Here is an 18,832-nt window from a genome sequence, read left to right as displayed (position 1 = left end):
TTTACAAAGTTTACAAATTAGGTAATGACTGATAGTTAAATCCAGGCCATGAATCATTCTGCAACAAAGTAGAATGAACTTTCGCTTCTAGTTGTGCTTTGTTAGAATTACTACTAAAATTGAACAGTGATTGAATTAACCATTGCAGATATCTTAACCTTTTTTTTCTCTTTGCAAATGGTCTGTCAGCAATGGATGGATTTTTATTATAATAAGGTACTTACTACCATTTATAATACAACATATCTGCTGACCCAAAGTGTTACTTAAAACATGCTGGTTTTAATGAATTCTTTCATGGTAGAGAAGATATACTGATAATTATTTTGATCAGCATTTATCGCACAGGGCTTTGGAAATATGAGATTAAGGTTACTGGCAGGGTTCTTGCTCAGATTTTGTAGCAATCCCAAAGAGAGTTAAAGAAATTCCACCTGAGAAACTGTTTGGGATGGTAGTTCACCTAACAGACTTGATGTTTTAGAGAAGGCTAACCATCACATGTTCCTGACACGATTCCTCTCACCCCAGCCCTAAAGAAGGGAGTCTGAACTGAACGTGTCCCCTTCCCCTCGGCAAACCCCGGTACCTCTGTGGAGATGCCCATCTCCCAGGTGTGACCGTGTCACTTGTAGACAGGCAGCACCTGAGCACCATGTGTGGCTGTGTGTTCTGCACGCTTCCTGGCCAAGGTGCACATAAACTGAAACCACAGAGAAGAACTTTTTGTTTTTCTTTATGAATCAAGTCCTTGAAAAGGCATTCTTTTCATAAATCGCTTTTACTCTTTTATAATTTCTCTTGACATATAATTCTTGGTGAGTATGCAGATAACAACAACAAGGCAAGCTTAATATTCACTCAGACTTAATCAAATAGATCATATAGTCTTGATTTTACCCATTAAAATATTCTCATTTATAAAAATTAATCTAATTATAAATATTAACACTAAAGATTGAAATCACTTGATGACAAAATAATTCTTTGTGTGCTATAACATATGTTTTTATGATTTTTTTAAAACAGTAAATTATATCTTTGCACGTATTTGGCACAATAAACATTTGTAAAAATTCAAATGCCTTAGAGCAGGTGGGATTTTTTTGAATTTTTTTTTTTGCAATGCCTACACAGTACACATTTTTCTGTCAAAGAAGACTGAATATTTTAACATTGTAACACGATAATAGTTGCTTTTCATGCCTCTTAAGGAAAACAACCTATTCCAAACTTCATTGGCTTGTTTAAATCACACTAACAGAACAAAAGCCAAAGAATTATTCTATTAAAATTAGTAATTTCTGTATTGATATTACATACACAATATTAGTTATTATTTATTAAACAAATATGCAGACCAACCACCATTAATGACATTTCATAACACGCATACCTGCATAAACCAGAACCTGGGAATGTATTGTATACATACACGAGAACAGTCAATGGAGGAGAAGACTGAATAACAAAAAAATTACTAGGCATCCTACTCTGTTTAATCTCCTTTACTGGATTGCATATATAAATAAAATCTATTTGTTTTATGTATATATTTATATATTAAACAGAGTGGGCCGAATTCTGCCCTCACATCTGTGCAAACCAGTTTTAGAGAACTAGTATTGTGTGAGAGTAAAAGAAGGCCTAATTTCACCCAGAATGAACACACTGGTTCAGATCTTGGGCAGATGGAAATTCCTTGAAGGGATGGAATGACGCTTATGTATTCTAGGTGGGAAGATGGTTGTATTTATTCCAAGGGTTCCTTACATGCAGCTGGACATCAGAGTATTGACAAGCTAGATGTCAGATGTGGGTAGCAGATTTGCATCTGGAACCATTTTTCCAACCAACCTATCCAGCCATTCCTTGTCTTCCCCACTTGCCCCCCTAAATGCAGCCTAGTCAGGAAGTTTGCCCAGTTTTGCTCATATTTGCCTAACCACAGACATTTCATGGCCTGGTGTCTGGGAGGACTGCTTTCCTGCTGTATGTGACACTCTGCCTGTGGGTGTTCACTGGGAGCCCAGGGAAAGAAGGAACCCTCCTCCCTTCCTGGTACCCAGCGCTCCCTGGAGAGCTAACCACTCCTCAGTGCTGAGGTGGAACTTGCCAGCCTGTGCCCTTCTTCACAGCACATTTCATGCCAACCCTGTCTGCATTTGGGTACCTGCTCTGCCACTTGTGTGGAAGGCAAAGGATTCACTGGCTTATCACCTCCTCTAACTACCTCCTTTGTATTCTTCAGAGCATAAAATACCATGAACTGGCAACACCCTTCCCCAGGGGGGTGAGAGGAACACCCTGTAAGCAGCATATTCCTCCAGGACTTCTGCTCAAGGGTCTTCCAGTTTGACTCAATTTAAAGGTCTCAAGAAATGAAAGAAGAAATATTACTATTCACAATTGAATTCAGAGTGGTCCAGTGGTAGTGGGGTACATGTGGCACCAGCAACAGGACTCAGCTACTCTATGTTGGCTACAGACTAGTAAAGGAAGAGATGTCTGGGCTACATTTGCCCCCTTCTCAGAAACACCAGGGAACATTAGAAAGGAAACTCTTACAGGCTGCAGTCACCCTACAACCACCAGTCAGTCAGCAGAGATCTCATCCACAACACTTTTACTTTCTTTTTCCAATCTTAAAGGTTTAGACAAAATTTATTCTGAACTACAGCGTGGTTGGCCACCATCAAGTGGACAATGCTACCAAGAAGAACAAGACATACAGAGGTGTTGGTTTCACAACAGTGTTCAGATGTTTCCAGACACCAGAACTGTAACTCAACAGACATCTGGTCCACATGTGTGGCCACCAGTTCATGGTTCAACATGACATCCATGCTCCCCATGCTGCCAAGAGCAATTTACCTAGCTCTAGAGCATTCAATCTGCCAAACGTACCCTCAGCGAACAGAGAAAACTTTGCACGTCACATCTCCTCCTACAAACCCTCTCAAAACTTCCACTGACTCCCTGGGAGCAGAGCTAGGTACACTGATTCTCCACACCCACCATGCAGCTGAAAAGCGGCACACACTGCACAGAGTTGTTCTTATTGCTCAACAAGACGGATGCCTACGTGAATAGTAAGAGGCCAGCAAATATGGATCACAGGTCTGCTTTGGCAGATAATTTGGCCTATAATTATGACTGATTGAGTGTACAAAAACATACTGCAGTTTAAAGACAACATACTTTAGTACAATCAATAGGGAGAAAAAGTGCATCTTAAAATGTGGAGCCTTGCTTTTGAAACTCAGCATCCTGTCTAGAGTCCTGCGAGAACTTTAAGGCAGAGTTTCCTGTAGCAGACCACAATGCTGAAGACTTGGACAGCTTTCTCAGTGAGGTATCCAAATGAAGCCCTATAACTGAGGCTCTGTGGGTTCTTGAGGGTCCATTTTCAGCTGGACATACGCAATGGCTGTTAAGTAAAGGCACTCTAGTGTACAGCCTTAGGCAGTGTGTTATTGGCAGTAGGGAAGTGTAAGTTTAGTACATCACAGCAGATCCTATAGCAGGTTCCTAGAACAGAGAAGGACAGGACAGAAAACATGAGTGAAACACAAAACAAGCCTGCTAAAGCTCTGTAGAGCCAGGTCCTTCCCCTTCTCATATATCCAGTGCCAGACTGCTTCAGAACAATCAGTTTTTTCCCTTTATCTCTATATGGCTGCTATAGAAGAAATGATTGACAGCTGTCTAGTGCAGCCTATTTGTTCAAATCCTGCAGAGCAATGCTTGGCCTAACTACCTCTTAAATTCCACTTAGATAACATCGGAACATTTCTCAACAATTAGTGAGAATCAAGGTGACTCTCACCTGCAAGTTACAGTGTGCAGCTGATTCTGTGAGGGTCTGTTTCAGAAGTCTGAATTGCAGGGGACCACTAATTTATTTATTTTTTTAAAAGTAAGGGTAGCACATTCCTGGAGAGGTGGCGGCCAGGTACATTTTCACAGGCTGACATTCAGGAGCTGCTATACTATGGTGTACATCTTCCAGGACACTGGTCAGATTTCTTTAGAGCTGCCTCAGCTGTCTCTATTTTTTTTTTCCTCAAACTATCAAGAGATGTTTTGTGAAGATGGTGAAATATAGCTGCCTACACACATACTGCTATCTCTCTATTTACTGCTTTTAACAGAGCTTTAAAAACATTTGTTTACCATTAAGTCCTTGGCAGTGCTTTTCCTCTCTTTAGTTCTTTGTGTTAGAGATCCTTGAAGCATGAAGTTTCTGTTAAACGTTCTGACAGTGGTAACTGGAGAACCATCTATTGTTTCACCTGAGAAAGATACAAAAAGGGAGATTTTTCACATAAGAGATTGAAGCAGATGTAAAAGTACTTATGAAGAGTCACAGCTTCCAGAGAGATAAAACTTCCCCTAAGATGTATGAGGAAACTGGATTTAATTTAAATTAAAAACAGCAGGCTGTGGTACTCCAAATTTATTAAAGTTTGAGGCTGTGTCAATCTGTGGAATTACAAAAGAGTAATGCAAGGTGAATCGAGTCCTAGAAGTGTCAGAGATAACGCACCATGGGGCTTAAAAAAAACAAACCCAAAGGAGAAAACATAAAAAAAACACTTTATTTTATAAAGCAAATTCACAGCCATTGCATAACATACCAGGAACATTGCTGAGCCACATCATATGGACTGAAATTAGCAAACACAGGCTTTAAGAAAGTGGTGGATTTTGGAGGGTGGCAATTGGCTTTTGGTCACTGTGATCACTTGGGTGTCACAAACTAACTCCAGGCATGCTGGAGGGGCAGCATGCCTCTTGCAAGTATTCAGCATTCCTCATTTTCTTTCTCCAGCCTTCTGCTTCTGTTTCTATTTTTTTGCCACTGTCACAACTCTCACTGAAGAGCAAGTGGTGATGTTTTTTAATATGACAAATGGGTATACTGTATAATGCAAGGACAATGGAAAATGAGGAGGATGGATATATTTAGGCTTTGATTTTGTAGCGCAATCTTTCCCCTACTTTGCTGAACCATACATTATATTGAACCTTATAAAGAGAGTCTCTCTCTCTAATGTACATAATAATTGAAGCGCACCTTTTATTGGTGGAGCTGGAAGTTTTCTCCTCTGCTGTCTTGATGTGTCTATTGTATGCATCTGTAAATAACACATATGCATTACTCAACTCCATTATAGAAAAAGAGGCAAGATTTCCCCAATGTATTTTTGAATACTACATAATGTTCTGGCACCTGGTTTGTTTGCTTTTGATCCCGTTTCCTTGTCAGGCGAACACAGGGAGCCACGTTCAAGCCTGCAACAGTGAGAGCTGATATTCTGCTCTCAATATCTGAAATCTTCAAAGAAAATAAAAGAGAGAGACAGACAGATGGGGAGGGGGGAAAAGAAGTTTTAAAATTACTGTGGATGCCACTACTAAAATATAACCCACCCCCAGTCAAATCCTCTTTATTAAAAAAATATAAACAGATGGCTAACTTCTTCAGCAATTCTGACACTTCCCTGAATTCTTTAGTCCTGATGTTAAAAGGGGCTTAATTTGTTAGTAAAGATGGAGTAAAAGAACAATCCAACCTACCTTGTGAATCCAAGGAAGAGGCATTTTACTCCTTTTGAGGAAAAAAAGAAAGGAGGAGAGAAAACCTGCATCTGCCATCTCCCAGTTACCTTTAGCTGCATAATCACGATTTCATTCAAACTGTGTTTTTCAAAGGCTACATTCAAAGAATGACTTCATGGGACACATTTCCTAACTCAAATTTAATTTCATGCAAAGTACATCTTCTGTCACAAAATCTAAACATTTGATCTTACATATTTATAATTTAAATGTATATGTATATTAAACACAAGCATGCAGGCACACACTGAATGGAAAACAAATTGCTTGGGGGAAAGTAGTCTGATATCAAGAGTAGTGGAAACAAGTGTTGACAAAAGGGAAAGAAGTATCAAAGAAGTCAGACATATAATCTGAATCCTGATTCATAACGACACCTGAAGCTGTTCATCCTGCAGAAGACCCTCCATTGGCCTCTTTGCCATCCTCCTTGCATATCTTAGGCTTCTCTCCTCCTCACCGGTCACCTCGTTAACAGATTTATAAAATAATGACCAAAGCCAACAAAACATCACTGCCAGTTTGCCAACTAGTGTGACAATGCACTTCTGGCATCAGGGAGATGTCAGACTCTCAGATTATTGCTCAGTCCTGAATTGAGCATGCTTCTGTTGAGTAAAATCATCAGCTACTTCCTATTAGACCCTGTCACAGGCAGTTCAGGGTGTCCTGCTGGATACAGACCAGTCAGTGAAATCACTGGCAGTGACCTGCAAGCAGTGTCAGCACCCTGAGGTCTGGCAGCATTACCTTGTTCAGCTTTTAGCACCAGATCACGATGTGTTCTTCTGAGCCCTAGAACTTCTGGAACCTGCTAGAGTGATGCTAGATTGCATCCCACAAAAGCTAGTGCCTTTTGGCTGGGATGTGTGGTGCTTAGCGCCTACATCCCAAGGTAGGCTTGCAAGTGCTAGGCCCTGTGCTTGGCTCAGCCTCTGACTGGCATTGGCCTTTGTCAATAGAAAGCTGCCAACACTGTTTTCTTTTGGGAAGTGCTTTATGATTTGCTGATTAGATAAACTGCCTATGACTGTATTTGCAGCCTGACCACAGCCACACACATGACACAGAGTGCACCACGTGAGCTGCTGGGCAGCAAGGAGTTGTTCAGTGTTAGCATTGCAATAACAGGCTGCTGCACTCCTGTGTCCAAAAAAAAGCTGAGGGAAGAAACAAACAAACAGAGTACATCTGCCTGGGCTGAGTTACACATCTCAGTTATGCTTTGCTCAGCTCATGTGATGCAGTCACATTCCTTAAATCATCAGACCACTGCAGTACAAAAGAATATTCAAAGTAAGTGTGTGCGGTGAGTGCTAGGCAAGGCAGTGGGAAAACTGCAGATAGGGAGGAGCTGCTGTCCTCACCTGAAGCTCTGCATGATGAACCTGGGCAGCTGCCGTGGCCACCTGATCCTCCAGATCGGCCAGCTCAGATTCTTCAGTAACACTGTTGATCTTGCGTGCGGCGTCTTCCAGGTTGGTCAGCTGCCCCTCCAGCCCGTACACCGTGCTGGCTGTCAGGTACACCTGCAGGGCCAAAGCAGGGAGAGATGTCAATGTTTTGTAGGCATGAAGGTTTGATCAGACTGCATTTTCCATGATACCTTTGAGTTTCCCTGCTTGCTAACCCACTACAGGGAGACTTACCTGACAGAAGAAAGGCATGGGGGAATAATCTGAAACACACACACCCACAAAGAGAAGGGAGGAATGAGGTGGCTCCATTACAAATTTCATAGGTGCTACAATGCTATTCCAAAACATATTTGTTCCAGATTGATCAGCAAAGAAAAAAGTTGAAATTATTGATATTCAATTGCATAACAAACCCCCTATGTCTATAAGGGAAAATCAACAGATCACACCTCATATAAAGCTGCGTTTATTAAAACATGCCTAATGTCTTCTGGCAATCAAAGGTGCATGAATAACTGTTCAGCAGCACATAATTACTAACTTCTTATAGTCTAACTGTGCTTACATGTTTTCCTTCCCATACTGCTCTCACCCAAATATACAGCAGCCAAATCCTTTCCACCTCCTGGGCCTTTTAGTGAATCTTTGGAGGATCAATAGACTTATCTGGGCCAGATAAGACAGAATTACTGACTTGCTAATTTAGAGTTCTTCTCTAAAAACAAACAACTTTTAATATTTTGATCTGCCTAGGACACCTATGATAACTACAGCTAAAGGTTTCATTTTCCATTCAGCTCCTCAGAGCAATAATTCACGATATACTGCATTTTACTGTTTCTTTTATTTCACAAAGAAATCTAAGGTACACAGCTGGATGGAGGTCTCTGGTGTTTAGAAAAGGGTAATTTTCAAGCATTAACTTTTGACATCTGTGCTTAAGACTGCACAGAACCATGTGAAAATACTGTACTTTCTGCCTATTTACTAGTTAGCCAAGAGATTGTTTCCATGAGGCTGGTAACAGCACAGTGGAAATGAAATATATATTCTGATTTTCCACAGTGGCAGCCTCGCTAACTGTAACAGCAGTAAAGACTGTGTTGCTACAAATTAATTAAACATGGTCTATGCTCTATTGTTCGGGGGGCAAGCAAACAGAATCTAAAGCAGATCTTCGAGCCGATACCTTCATTTCATACATGTCTTTCACTTCATTCATTGTATCTGCCCACAATTCCTAGATCATGCAGTCCTTTGACATAACAGGTATTCAAACAATTTCTGGCCATGCTGTGACTTTATGGATCAAAAGGGCTGAAGAATGACCAGATTAAAATTGAATTGTTTACTTTTTATTATTTTTCTATTTCATTATTGTTTCTTAATTGCTTGCAAAAGTGTTTTTTCCCTTTGTATCAGTTGTTTCAAGGCATAAATGTAGATAGGTTTTTTTCATGCATGTGACTTTCCTAAGAAACAAATTCACTATATCTGTACAAATTGCATCTTGTAAGAACACAGGCTAACTGCAGGCATGAAATCTTTGGAAAACGTACCTAGAACAAATAAGTAATCTCATTTAACATTTTTGCTGAGTACCTGGAGACACAGGTGGTCCATAAAGTTAACATGCTGATTTAAATAGAAAACGATCCTGGTTTTGTGGGTTCTAATTATTCTTCCCATTCATTTAAATGATACATCTTTGTGGTATGACATACCACAGGTACTTCAGATTAAAAGGCAATTTTTAAAAAATTTCTCTGTCACATCTAAAAGCTTAGAGAAAGAAGAAGAATAAACATTTTGAACAGAAGCATCTTAAAAAAATTAAAGAAAAGTTGCATTTAAATGCTATACAAAAAATCTCTGCAAAGTAAGACATACTTTTCAAGAGGGGAAAAAAAATCTAAAGAAAGTAGAACTGATAGAAAAATGTAGGAAAGGAAGGTCATCAATGTTTCTGTAACTCGCTCAGTCCCTACATTGGTTAAATTTTAATGAAACTTTTCCATCTAGATCTAGAGAAAAGATTTTTCTAAAGAATATTCTCTTTATCTGAACAACTGGTGCACTTCCCAAGAGCAATGGTGTCCTTGCAGGACTCCCCTAAATGATGCCCCTATTTATACATTCACATTCAGATGGTGGAAATTTTTTTTAACACCATTTATGTACAACTTCCACTAAAATCCAACCTTGTGTGGGTACAGGTGGCCCTACATTCTCCACACTGATGCATGCACAGTCCCCATAATAGAGAGAGCAAAAATGAACAGTGTCTCTGATCTCTGAACAGATCCTCTTCCAGAATTTGCTGCAAAGATGATGTGCTGCATGTAGGTCTGGCTCCAGCTGCAATGGGAAAAATCATGGATTCCTGAATTTCTAAAGGCTCTTTAACTCTGCCATGGAGTGTGGTGGTGAAATCTTGAAGCTGAGAAGTTCTTGCCACCTACTTCATGTCCCATGTGTGACAGAAAGATGTACTGTGGGGACACAGCAAGGCTAAATTGGATACCTTATGAATTCTGCAGGGAGCTGAGAGACATGCTGCAGTGAGGGCAACACCAAAGCAAGGAATGCTCTGCCTCCGTGCCTGCTCTCTGCTCAGTGAGAAATGCTTGACCCAAATGAATGACTAGGGGCCACAGCACCAGAGATGCCAAAGCTCGACACAGATCTGAGGAATTGTCAGAGTGCAAGTATGTGTGGGGGGAAAGCACCTTAAGATTGTTTACAACACAGTTCTCTACAGAAAAAAAACGTGGGAGCAGATTTTCCCAAATTGCTCTCTGTACTGCAGAATTTCTTAGTTTTTCTAAAGATGTGGTTCAGCCTGAACTTGAATTTTCATTCCATATTCACTCTCCTGCCAGATGAATTCTGTGGTGTTTGGAGCTAGGACACTTTAGTATTTCACGGGAGAGAAAAATCTCCATCTACTCATCTACTTCCATTATTCTGAAAAAAATTAACTAAAGTCAGCTAGAAGTTGCTGTTAGGGTGCATCTCTCATGTAACAATGACATGGATATCATGGTAGGTGGCACAAGGAAGGTACTTCGCTTCCCACAAGCTCAGGTACCCCCTTCTCCAGGCACTAGAGCAGCAACTGCTATGGGAAGCCTTTATCATTCTGCAGAGGGCCATATCTGAGCTGCCAGACATCCAGCCTCTCCTGGACACATCCTGCTCTCCTGCTCTCTCAGCCCCACTGGGGAGGGCTTCCAAGCCTGTTTTGCTTGTTTGTTTTGAATTTTCCTCTCAGAGAGGGGCGAGGAGCATGGACACTGCACGGAAAGCTCCATAGTGGGGCAGGTTCAGGTGGCTCTGTGCCCCATGAGGGAGGGCAGGAGATGCCAGCACCCAGGACAGCATGTGGGAGTGAAAAGGAGCAGGAGCACTTCAGCTGGCACAGTGAGATGCCTGGTAAGGTTGAGCAGAGGTGGCAAGGAGAGGTTATAAAAATGGATGCATAAAAATTTCCAATGGGTAGTGACTTCCCCCTAAGATTCAGCACCATACTTTCTCCTGCAGATGGCAGGGGACTCATGAAAAAGGATGGATGATTTGGATGTGGCCAAACAAAAGTTTGTTTAATTCAGATTCTCCAGCCTACTTTCTAACAGTGTAGCAAGGAGCTCCAGCTCCCTGGGTACTCAGCACAGTGTGCTGGGGATGTGTGGGGTGAGGAAGAGCTTCTCCACATCTCTGTGTGGCTGGGGACATGCTTTCCCCACCTACCCTTGGAATAATGAGGTTGTGCTGAGACTGGGAGACGTGTGGTTTCAGCCAGGCATGGCACAGCTGCACAGCCACAGAGGTTCGGAGGGCTTAAGTTAACTTTTGAGATAGAGATTCTACATTTAGTTGTAAGCACCAAAGCATCCAACTTCCCCTCCCCACAATATTTTAAGGTATGCATAAACCCACCAGCACAGCTAAGAACCTGTTGAAATTGGATTTTTTGTTCTGTTTGTGTATTTGTTCAATAACCTCAGATTAATTTTGAACATCCACTGATGCTGCTCGTGTGCTTTCCCTTTCAAGCTGGTGCGTACACACAGGCACACTCACTCACACATGTGACTCTTTCACATACTGACTCATGTTCTTACGTTTTCTTCCAGTGTGGTGAGCTGCTCATCAAGTCTGACAGGGTCTGTACCCAGTGGGAGGGTCCCTCTTCCTCTGTCCTGAATGTCATCTGGGAAATCACAGGGATCGGTGGATTCTGCTATTAGTTCTTCAGTGGCATTGATGACTTTCAGGACTTCTGTAGATATGTTGCAGAGAGAGACAGCAGAGTACTTCTGTTTTGTTTACAAGAGCAGACAGAGAAAACAATAGCATTAAATTAGCACAGAGGAGTAAGATATAAATCATCTTGCTAACAGCCACAGCTTTAGCCATGCTAAAACCGTATCCACGGTTAACTGCTTCAAACAGAGACAAGAACCATCTAATGGTATTGGAATCTACTTCTCTTTTCCTCCCTCCCCTTTTCACATATGCACACTGCTACAGCATGCAAAATAACATACACATGCAGTTCTTTTACAACAAAACTCTACAGGAGGGATTGTCCAAATCTTATCCCAAAGGAGCACACAAATATCCAGCTTTAAAATCCAAATGAGCTAGATAAAGCTGGTTTTGCAATAGTGTTTTAAACAGGTTTTAAAACACAGTTTTCCTTTTTGGATACTGGCAAACAGATGTCTGTCATCTGGAATCATCTGTCTCTGTATCCCCAGGAGCTATTGCACTGCAGATGCAAACATGGGACAGTGATCTTCAGCAGCCTTATGAGGACAGCATTTTGCTAAAATGCTTGCTATGAATTAAATGATCACCCCAAATAACCATAATTTGAGCTATAAGTGTGTAAACACTTGTATCTTTGTTTTTTAAAAATTTCAATTTACCTTTTTAAAAAAATATTTATGAAATAACTTATATCAAATACGAAGGAAAAGCATGCAGCTTTATCCATTTTTTGAAACAGTTGCAAACTTTTTTTTATCATTGTTTCTTACTTGTAATTTGTAATTAACTATCCTGATTCTGATTCTCACATAGCCTTAAGCTTCAGGACAACTTCCGATGGCAATAAAATTTCATATGATATATCTTCAGGCACCAGGCTCAACATCCAAACTATACAGCTCGGAGATCGAGCCAAAGCTTGTCAAAGCCAATACAAATACTGTCACTGAATATATAATGCTGCTTTGCCTAAAAGAAAGTGTGGGAAGTTTAGACCAAAAGTTTAATTAATTCCTCAAACCTGCAAACACTTATGCATGTGAATTAGGGGCCCAACCATCTGTAAATTTTCTCACAAACAAAATATCTGCAGATCCACACTGAGGTAACAGACAGTCTTTGGATTCTATGTAGTAAATTATATAGTACAGGAAAGTATAACTGATTAAAAATATCTATAGGCAGGATATAGGAGAAATAACGTTCATTTGATTCCCACAAACTCTGGTGGGCTAAACTGGAAAACCTCTTTTATCTCTTTCCTTTAATCAGCTGTCCATTTTTATGTTAGATAAGACTTTCACTGACAAACTACTTTTTTAACAGTAGGTACTCAATTGTTGTGTATCAAGATATTAAGACATCTTTAGCAATGTACCTTCTCTGAATTACAAGAAATAATTAGAAACATGAGATTAAAGAGAAGAAGAACAAAGCAAATACAGTATGCTACAGCACTCAGACCTTTAGCTTGTTAGGACAGCCAACAGAGCCCTGAACGAGCAGGCTTAGGACTCTCTTACTGAGAAAAAATACTTGAACCCCATAAATAGCCTACTGTTTTTTCCATTTATTTTCACAAGAGCCAATTAGGTTAAAAACAGATCAATAATTTTATAGGACAGAAGAGGAAATCAATATTACTTTGTTTTATTATTTGCTTCTACAAGTACCTAATTCTTATTCTATTCTGTGAGTAGTGGAAAAAAAAAGGATAAAGGCCAGACACTACATTTTCTTCATCATCTTTACTGGTGTATGTTCTCCATTTCACGAACTGTAGCCTTACTCTAGTGTTCATTATTTCTTAAATTTTTATTATCCTTTGTAGTTAATGATGGATTTCCAAAAAATATTAAATTAAATTAGAAAGAGGTGGTTTTATACCAGAACATGAGAATACATATTGGCATTTTTACAGACTAGTTACTACAAAAGAGGTTTTTTTCTTTTCCAGGTAAAGTGGTCTTTACACAAAGATAGAAATCTTTGTGGTCTTTACACAAAGATAGAAATCTTTGTGAAATCAAGATTTTTAGTAAAAAATACCCTACCTTCTCAATAGGTAATGGATAGAGGAAAAAAAGCTCAACAGGAAAGAACAGAATAAAATAGATTATTTTTCATTTGGAAGATGATCAGTGATCACCTAGTCCAGCCACCTGACCAGTTTAGCGTTGACCAAAAGTTAAAGCACATTGTTAAGGACATTGTCCAAAAGCCTCTTAAACACTGACAGGTTTGGGCATTGATCACCTCTCTAGGAAGCCAGTGTTTGATCAACTCAACAGTGAAGAAATGCTTCCTGAAGTCCAGTCTAAACCTCTGCAGGTGCAGAAATGTGATTTTTAGCTTTTCTAGAATTTTGAGGTAAGTTCTTAGTGGCGGACACAGTTCCATTTTTAAAACTGAAGATTTGCTTCCCATTAAACACTGCATAAGGCAACTAGATGAATGTTCTTAAAGTGTGGGCATCACTGAATGTATCTCTATCCCAGCCTGCAAGCATCTAGACACAGGAGTCACAACATTAAAGCTTTTTAATTTAAGCTTGTGAAACATCTGCTTTTAAAGTATAACAAAGATACAGGATTAGAGTTTAAACACTGAAAAGAAATACATGGCAAGCAAAATTGATTTTCCTTAGAATATATCTGGAGAGTAGATCTCCCAAAACTTAAGACCACAAGCAATATTTCAATGTATTTAAATCTAACATTTGTGAAAATTTTCTGCTAAAACGAATTTAGAATTCAGCTGTACCTGGGCTGTATTTTACAGAGAAGTAAGAAGAGATTAATATCTCCCTGAGGGAAACATAAAATCAACACGTGGGTAGTTCAAGGGTTCTCAAATTGGAAAGACTGGATATTCAGTTAATGGTTTTGCCTGCTTTTTAGCCTCTTTTTTGAGCAACTGTCAAAAGCTGTTAAAACAGCTCATGTTCCAACATGGTCAGTTTGCAAATCTAGTGGGGTACTCTAGATATAATTACTTAACACCTGTAAGGGGAAAAAACCAAAATAAATTAAAAAAATAATATAAAAAATAAAACATGTCCCAGGTTTTAATACTTCACAATCCTTTCCCCTCCCACCCATGTCAATCTTAGGATTTATGAGATCATATAAAAATCACCTAAAATTCACAGGCACACGCACACCAAGATCATCCTGGTAGGTGGACATTTCAAATTGCTCTTTGCTAATTTATCTAGCCCTTGCAGGAAAGGTCATTATTAACATGTCTAAGTGATTCAGAAGGACAGCTGTTATGCCATGATGAAGACCTTCCTTGTCAAGCAGGTCAGAGAACTAATGGGGATGTGGTAGATGCAGGAAACAATCTCTATTACAAATATCTAGCACAGAAAAGCTAAATGCAACCATTGTTCTTGAAACCCTGCGATGCATTCTGATTTCAACAGTGATACCCTACTTCTGAATTAACACCACTCCTCCCCAATCAAATCAATTCAGCAGATCCAAGTTGGAATGTTTCTAGTAATTACGAGAATTTCATTTTTTTTTACTGAATTTGAGACTAAGAGTTTAATGAAATGAGGAAAACATGCATTTATCCTTTTCGTGATAATTAATGCCCATGGTCACAAATATGTTAAAGACACAGTCAAAAGGAGATGCTCAATTTCCCTGAGTTCTTTGTGGTTGATTTTTAAAACCAATGAAATAATAAAAAAGTCTGTGTGTGCAAGCACATATACATATATGTGTGCATTGAATATAACAAACATCTTGGAAAACTTCTTTACTGTCATTTCTGTGTGTTATTTGACAGATGGAAAGGATTCTTGTTCTGAGAAGATTGTGTTTCAGTGGTCTAAGCTACCTCTTGCTGTTAGCCACTTCCCCTTCCCTTCTGCTCTCTTTCTTTCTTTCCTTTTCCTGCTGATGCTGCCAGTATTTCCTTTGTTGTTTTACTCAAGCATGCTACAATGGAAGGTGTTTTATAGACTATTATTTTACATTCTTGCACAAAGGATGATGAGTAACTGAAGGACAGCAGGATGATAAAATGAAAGCAATGTAAATGTCCAAACTGCTACAAGTTTGTAGCTACAAGGGGAGCATTAAGTCCTCATATGCATCTCAGCAGCCTAGGACATTTTCACATCATTTCCTTAGCATGAACATTATTGCTTTTATTTTTACTGCTCTTACAATAGTGAAGTTCTCCATCACTTGTACTATTTTTTTTCCACATTGCATTTTCTCTTTTTCTGCTACTATAACATTATGTCATCTCTAGGTTCCTTTAAACTGGCATGGTAGGCAGTGACTTGCAATTCAACAGAGAGCAGTGACAGCAACAGTTAGATCAAGAAGCAGAGCAAGAACACCTTTCCATCACTAGCAGCCCTGGCATAATGTCCCCATTCTTGATTGCTTGTGGTGCAATCATTTTTATCTCCAGTCTCCAGGCATTATATCACGCTCTGAGTCGCGTGCCTGTTGTGCAGTTGATATCCCCCATTTTTTTGCAGGGAGTTGAGAGGTGCTGGGGAGAAGTCAAGTTTTGCTTTGCCACTGATTAATTTGTCCTTTCAGAGTAACCTGACTGAATCCAAGCCTGATGACAACAAAAGTAAATCCCCAAACCTGCCTCCCTCATCTCCCCACCCTATGGGAGTTCATTGTACAGCTTTGAGAAGGCCCTGAAAAGCCCAACAAAAGTCCTTCACAGGCAAGCAAGGTCTGAGACACAAGTCACAGTGTGGGAGGAACAGAGACATCAATGTCCAGCTCATCAAACCTGACCTTCAAAAGATCTTTTTCCTAAAAGTGAGTGGTAACCACTCATTACCACAAAGACTGTGGGAAAAAAAAAAAAAAGCTAAAATTTGCCTTGATATTTGATGGAAGACAAGTATACTATGATAAACTAGGATATTAAGGAATTACTCTTCTGTGCAAGTTTAAGACTTCCGGTCTTGACCTTTAATGTCAATGTCTTCATTTATGGGCACTCTTTTACAAAAATAATTCTCTCACAGACTGAGAGCTATTATTCTAGTGACATTCTCCAAAGTACAACACAGAGAAACACAGCCTCTCTTTGTGCTAGGTAACTATGAATATTATATTTTTACTAATTCAATCCACTATCCTAATGTAGTTACAGATGTTATGCCTATTAATTTGTAATGCTTTATTTCTAGAGACAAGTTGCCTATAATCATGGGAAAGGAAGTGATTTTTCAAGAGGTGAAATATTATGGGCTAAGTTGAAAATGGATATATTTACATTATAAAATCCACAATGGACAAAGGCTGATGACATTGCACAAATGGAAAAGTAATTTCACTTTAAAATTGCCCTTGACATTTTTACAAACTAAGACCAAGATAATGAAAAGATGATTAAAATTCATAGAACAAAATTTAAATCTGAAAGTAAGGAAAAAAGAAAAAGTTGAAAGAAGAAGTGTTTTGCTAAATTAAGCATCAACTTTTGACACTAAAAAGTGATTCTTATTTTATGATGGAGAGAATGATATATGACATGCTAAAAATAGCATGTATTTTAAAATATAAGCATATGTTTGCTCAGGGAATATAATGAAAATCTGTTTTAATATCTGATCCTCATAACCTGAGACTCAAATAGCATAGAATATGAATTCTCTTTCCACCTAGAAGAACGAGAAGCAACAGACACTAGCAGCAAAGTAAGAAAATATCTACTCACCGTGTACAAACTCTACAATGAATTAAGGGTTTTGGTTTTTTTTTTTAAATTGGGAGCTTAGAAAGATTTTTGAAGACCGCTATGGTCAGAAAATTTCCTTCCAGATTTCTTAATACAGGTGAGTACATGAGAATAGAAAGATCATACACCGTATCTTTGTCTTGTGTTCTTCTCTACTGATAAAACCAAATTCTCATCACAAAGACAAACAAGAGAGCCAGTCTGCTCCACATGTTTACTTCATGCTCATTGCTCCTGTCATATGGCTAGATGTGATTATAAAGTAATTTTCTGCAATGATTATTGATTGTGGCCAAAAGGTATGATTTTTCAGGCCTGATATTTCCAGGAAAACATTATGAGTTTGAGAATGTTGGTTGGGAAATGTGGAAACCCTCAATATCACTTTATGGCATCTCTTACTACATAAGAGATGTAAGAAGACATAGACAAAACAAAGCTTTCTCACCTGCTGCAATACAGTGGATAAAAACTGCAGCTTTAAATGAAGATCAAAAGCCTTTTGTTTTTCCTAAATAGTGGGAAAGCAGTTAAATAAAAAGGCAGAAAAGTTACATTAACAGCTACAGAGGTTAACATTTATATAGGTTAAGAGTTACAGGGAACTTTAGGATAAACAACAAGGATAAAGAAACTACCAAGAATAAAATACCATAAAATTTAGATTTTACATATATTAGTAATATATTTAAAACAAAGCAATGCCTAATTTATTTTTATTTGTGGGATTTAGAATAAAAGACTTCATTAAGACAGATATTGCAAATCACACATGAAGCAGACGGAAAATAGTGATTTCCACCATCACAAAACAAAGTGGCACTAGCAATGGAAAAATACTTTTGCAGCAGTGTTAAGAAGAATAAAAGCCAGCTATCTTCAATTTTGGGGTCTACATGATTCCAAGTTGGACACTGTGGTATTCCTACTTACAAAAGGGTCTGTACCTCACTTAGGCTACAGTCAGATGCTAATGTGGGAAACACCTGGGCTAAATTAAGTAAGATGTCTTGTGCCAAATCACTTCCTACTGTTTGCTGCTGTCCCTCTCCTGGACTCACTGTCCCAAAACAAACAAGTAAAACCCTTCAAAGTAGTACTCTTCAGTGACCAGTCAGTAGGCTTACCATAATCCCCCTAATTTACATAGGCCTGTTTAAACTAAACTGACTGGTTTTGCCTTGAAATAATGACACAAACCACAGTTACCCTGTTGGCTGTGCTGGGACAGAAGTATCTTCCAGCTGAGAAGCAGCACTTCCTTGAAACTCTTCCAGCTATATCTGAAAGACCTCAACTTTCAGTGCCAAGTCTCTGGGCAGCTTACAAAAGAAGACAAGAAAACAGTAATTTTTTTGTTCCAGTCTATTTTCCCACTATTTTTTTCCAGCAGTTTACACTAGTCTTCACTGATTTTCTGCAACTGTACCTGAAAAATGGCTGGTACATTTTCTCCCTAAGTAAATAAATATTTGGTGATCAGAGGAGTGAAGGAGATTCCCCTTGCATGCATGCTGGACAGAGCTGGCTTGGGTGTTCATGCACGTAAGTATCAAAATTGAGACTATAGAAAGAAAGCTTGACAAAGACACTGCATTTCCTGTGTGAAGCCAGCTGAAGTTTCACCAGAAGTTTCTACTTCTCCTGGTAGATTCCACAGGGCTTTGACTCAGTCACTCAAACACAGACAAAGTGCAATTTGAAACAGCTTGAAGTATGTGAGGATTTTGAAACAGCACTGTCAAATATGATATGGATCTGGGAGATGCATTTTTGCTCTGGAC

At 39.1% G+C, this 18,832-nt stretch overlaps 1 protein-coding gene across 5 annotated transcripts in view; it reads right to left on the bottom strand.

Annotated features, from left to right (window-relative positions):
• Positions 1-720: 720 nt before the first annotated feature.
• The window catches only part of MYRIP (myosin VIIA and Rab interacting protein), a 211,475-nt gene continuing 193,363 nt past the window's right edge, over positions 721-18,832 (bottom strand). For 3 of the 5 annotated variants that reach the window (XM_027659501.1, XM_027659496.1, XM_027659498.1), the window contains 6 exons: positions 11,168-11,362; positions 6,993-7,154; positions 5,237-5,341; positions 5,081-5,141; positions 4,177-4,295; positions 721-3,531 (listed from right to left, as the gene is read on the bottom strand). In XM_027659501.1, coding sequence (XP_027515302.1) covers positions 3,499-3,531; positions 4,177-4,295; positions 5,081-5,141; positions 5,237-5,341; positions 6,993-7,154; positions 11,168-11,362 — 675 coding nt within the window. In that variant the 3' untranslated portion in view covers positions 721-3,498. Of the gene's footprint in view, positions 3,532-4,176; positions 4,296-5,080; positions 5,142-5,236; positions 5,342-6,992; positions 7,155-11,167; positions 11,363-17,496; positions 17,560-18,832 lie in introns of all 5 variants that reach the window. The other 2 variants (XM_027659497.1, XM_027659500.1) reach the window with 2 other exon arrangements.

Source organism: Corapipo altera, unplaced genomic scaffold (assembly GCF_003945725.1).
Source record: "Corapipo altera isolate COAL_440 unplaced genomic scaffold, ASM394572v1 44b, whole genome shotgun sequence".
NCBI classification, from domain to species: Eukaryota; Metazoa; Chordata; class Aves; order Passeriformes; family Pipridae; genus Corapipo; species Corapipo altera.
The sequence above is the reverse complement of the archived record's forward strand: the minus strand, read 5'-3'. Positions and strand labels throughout refer to the sequence as shown.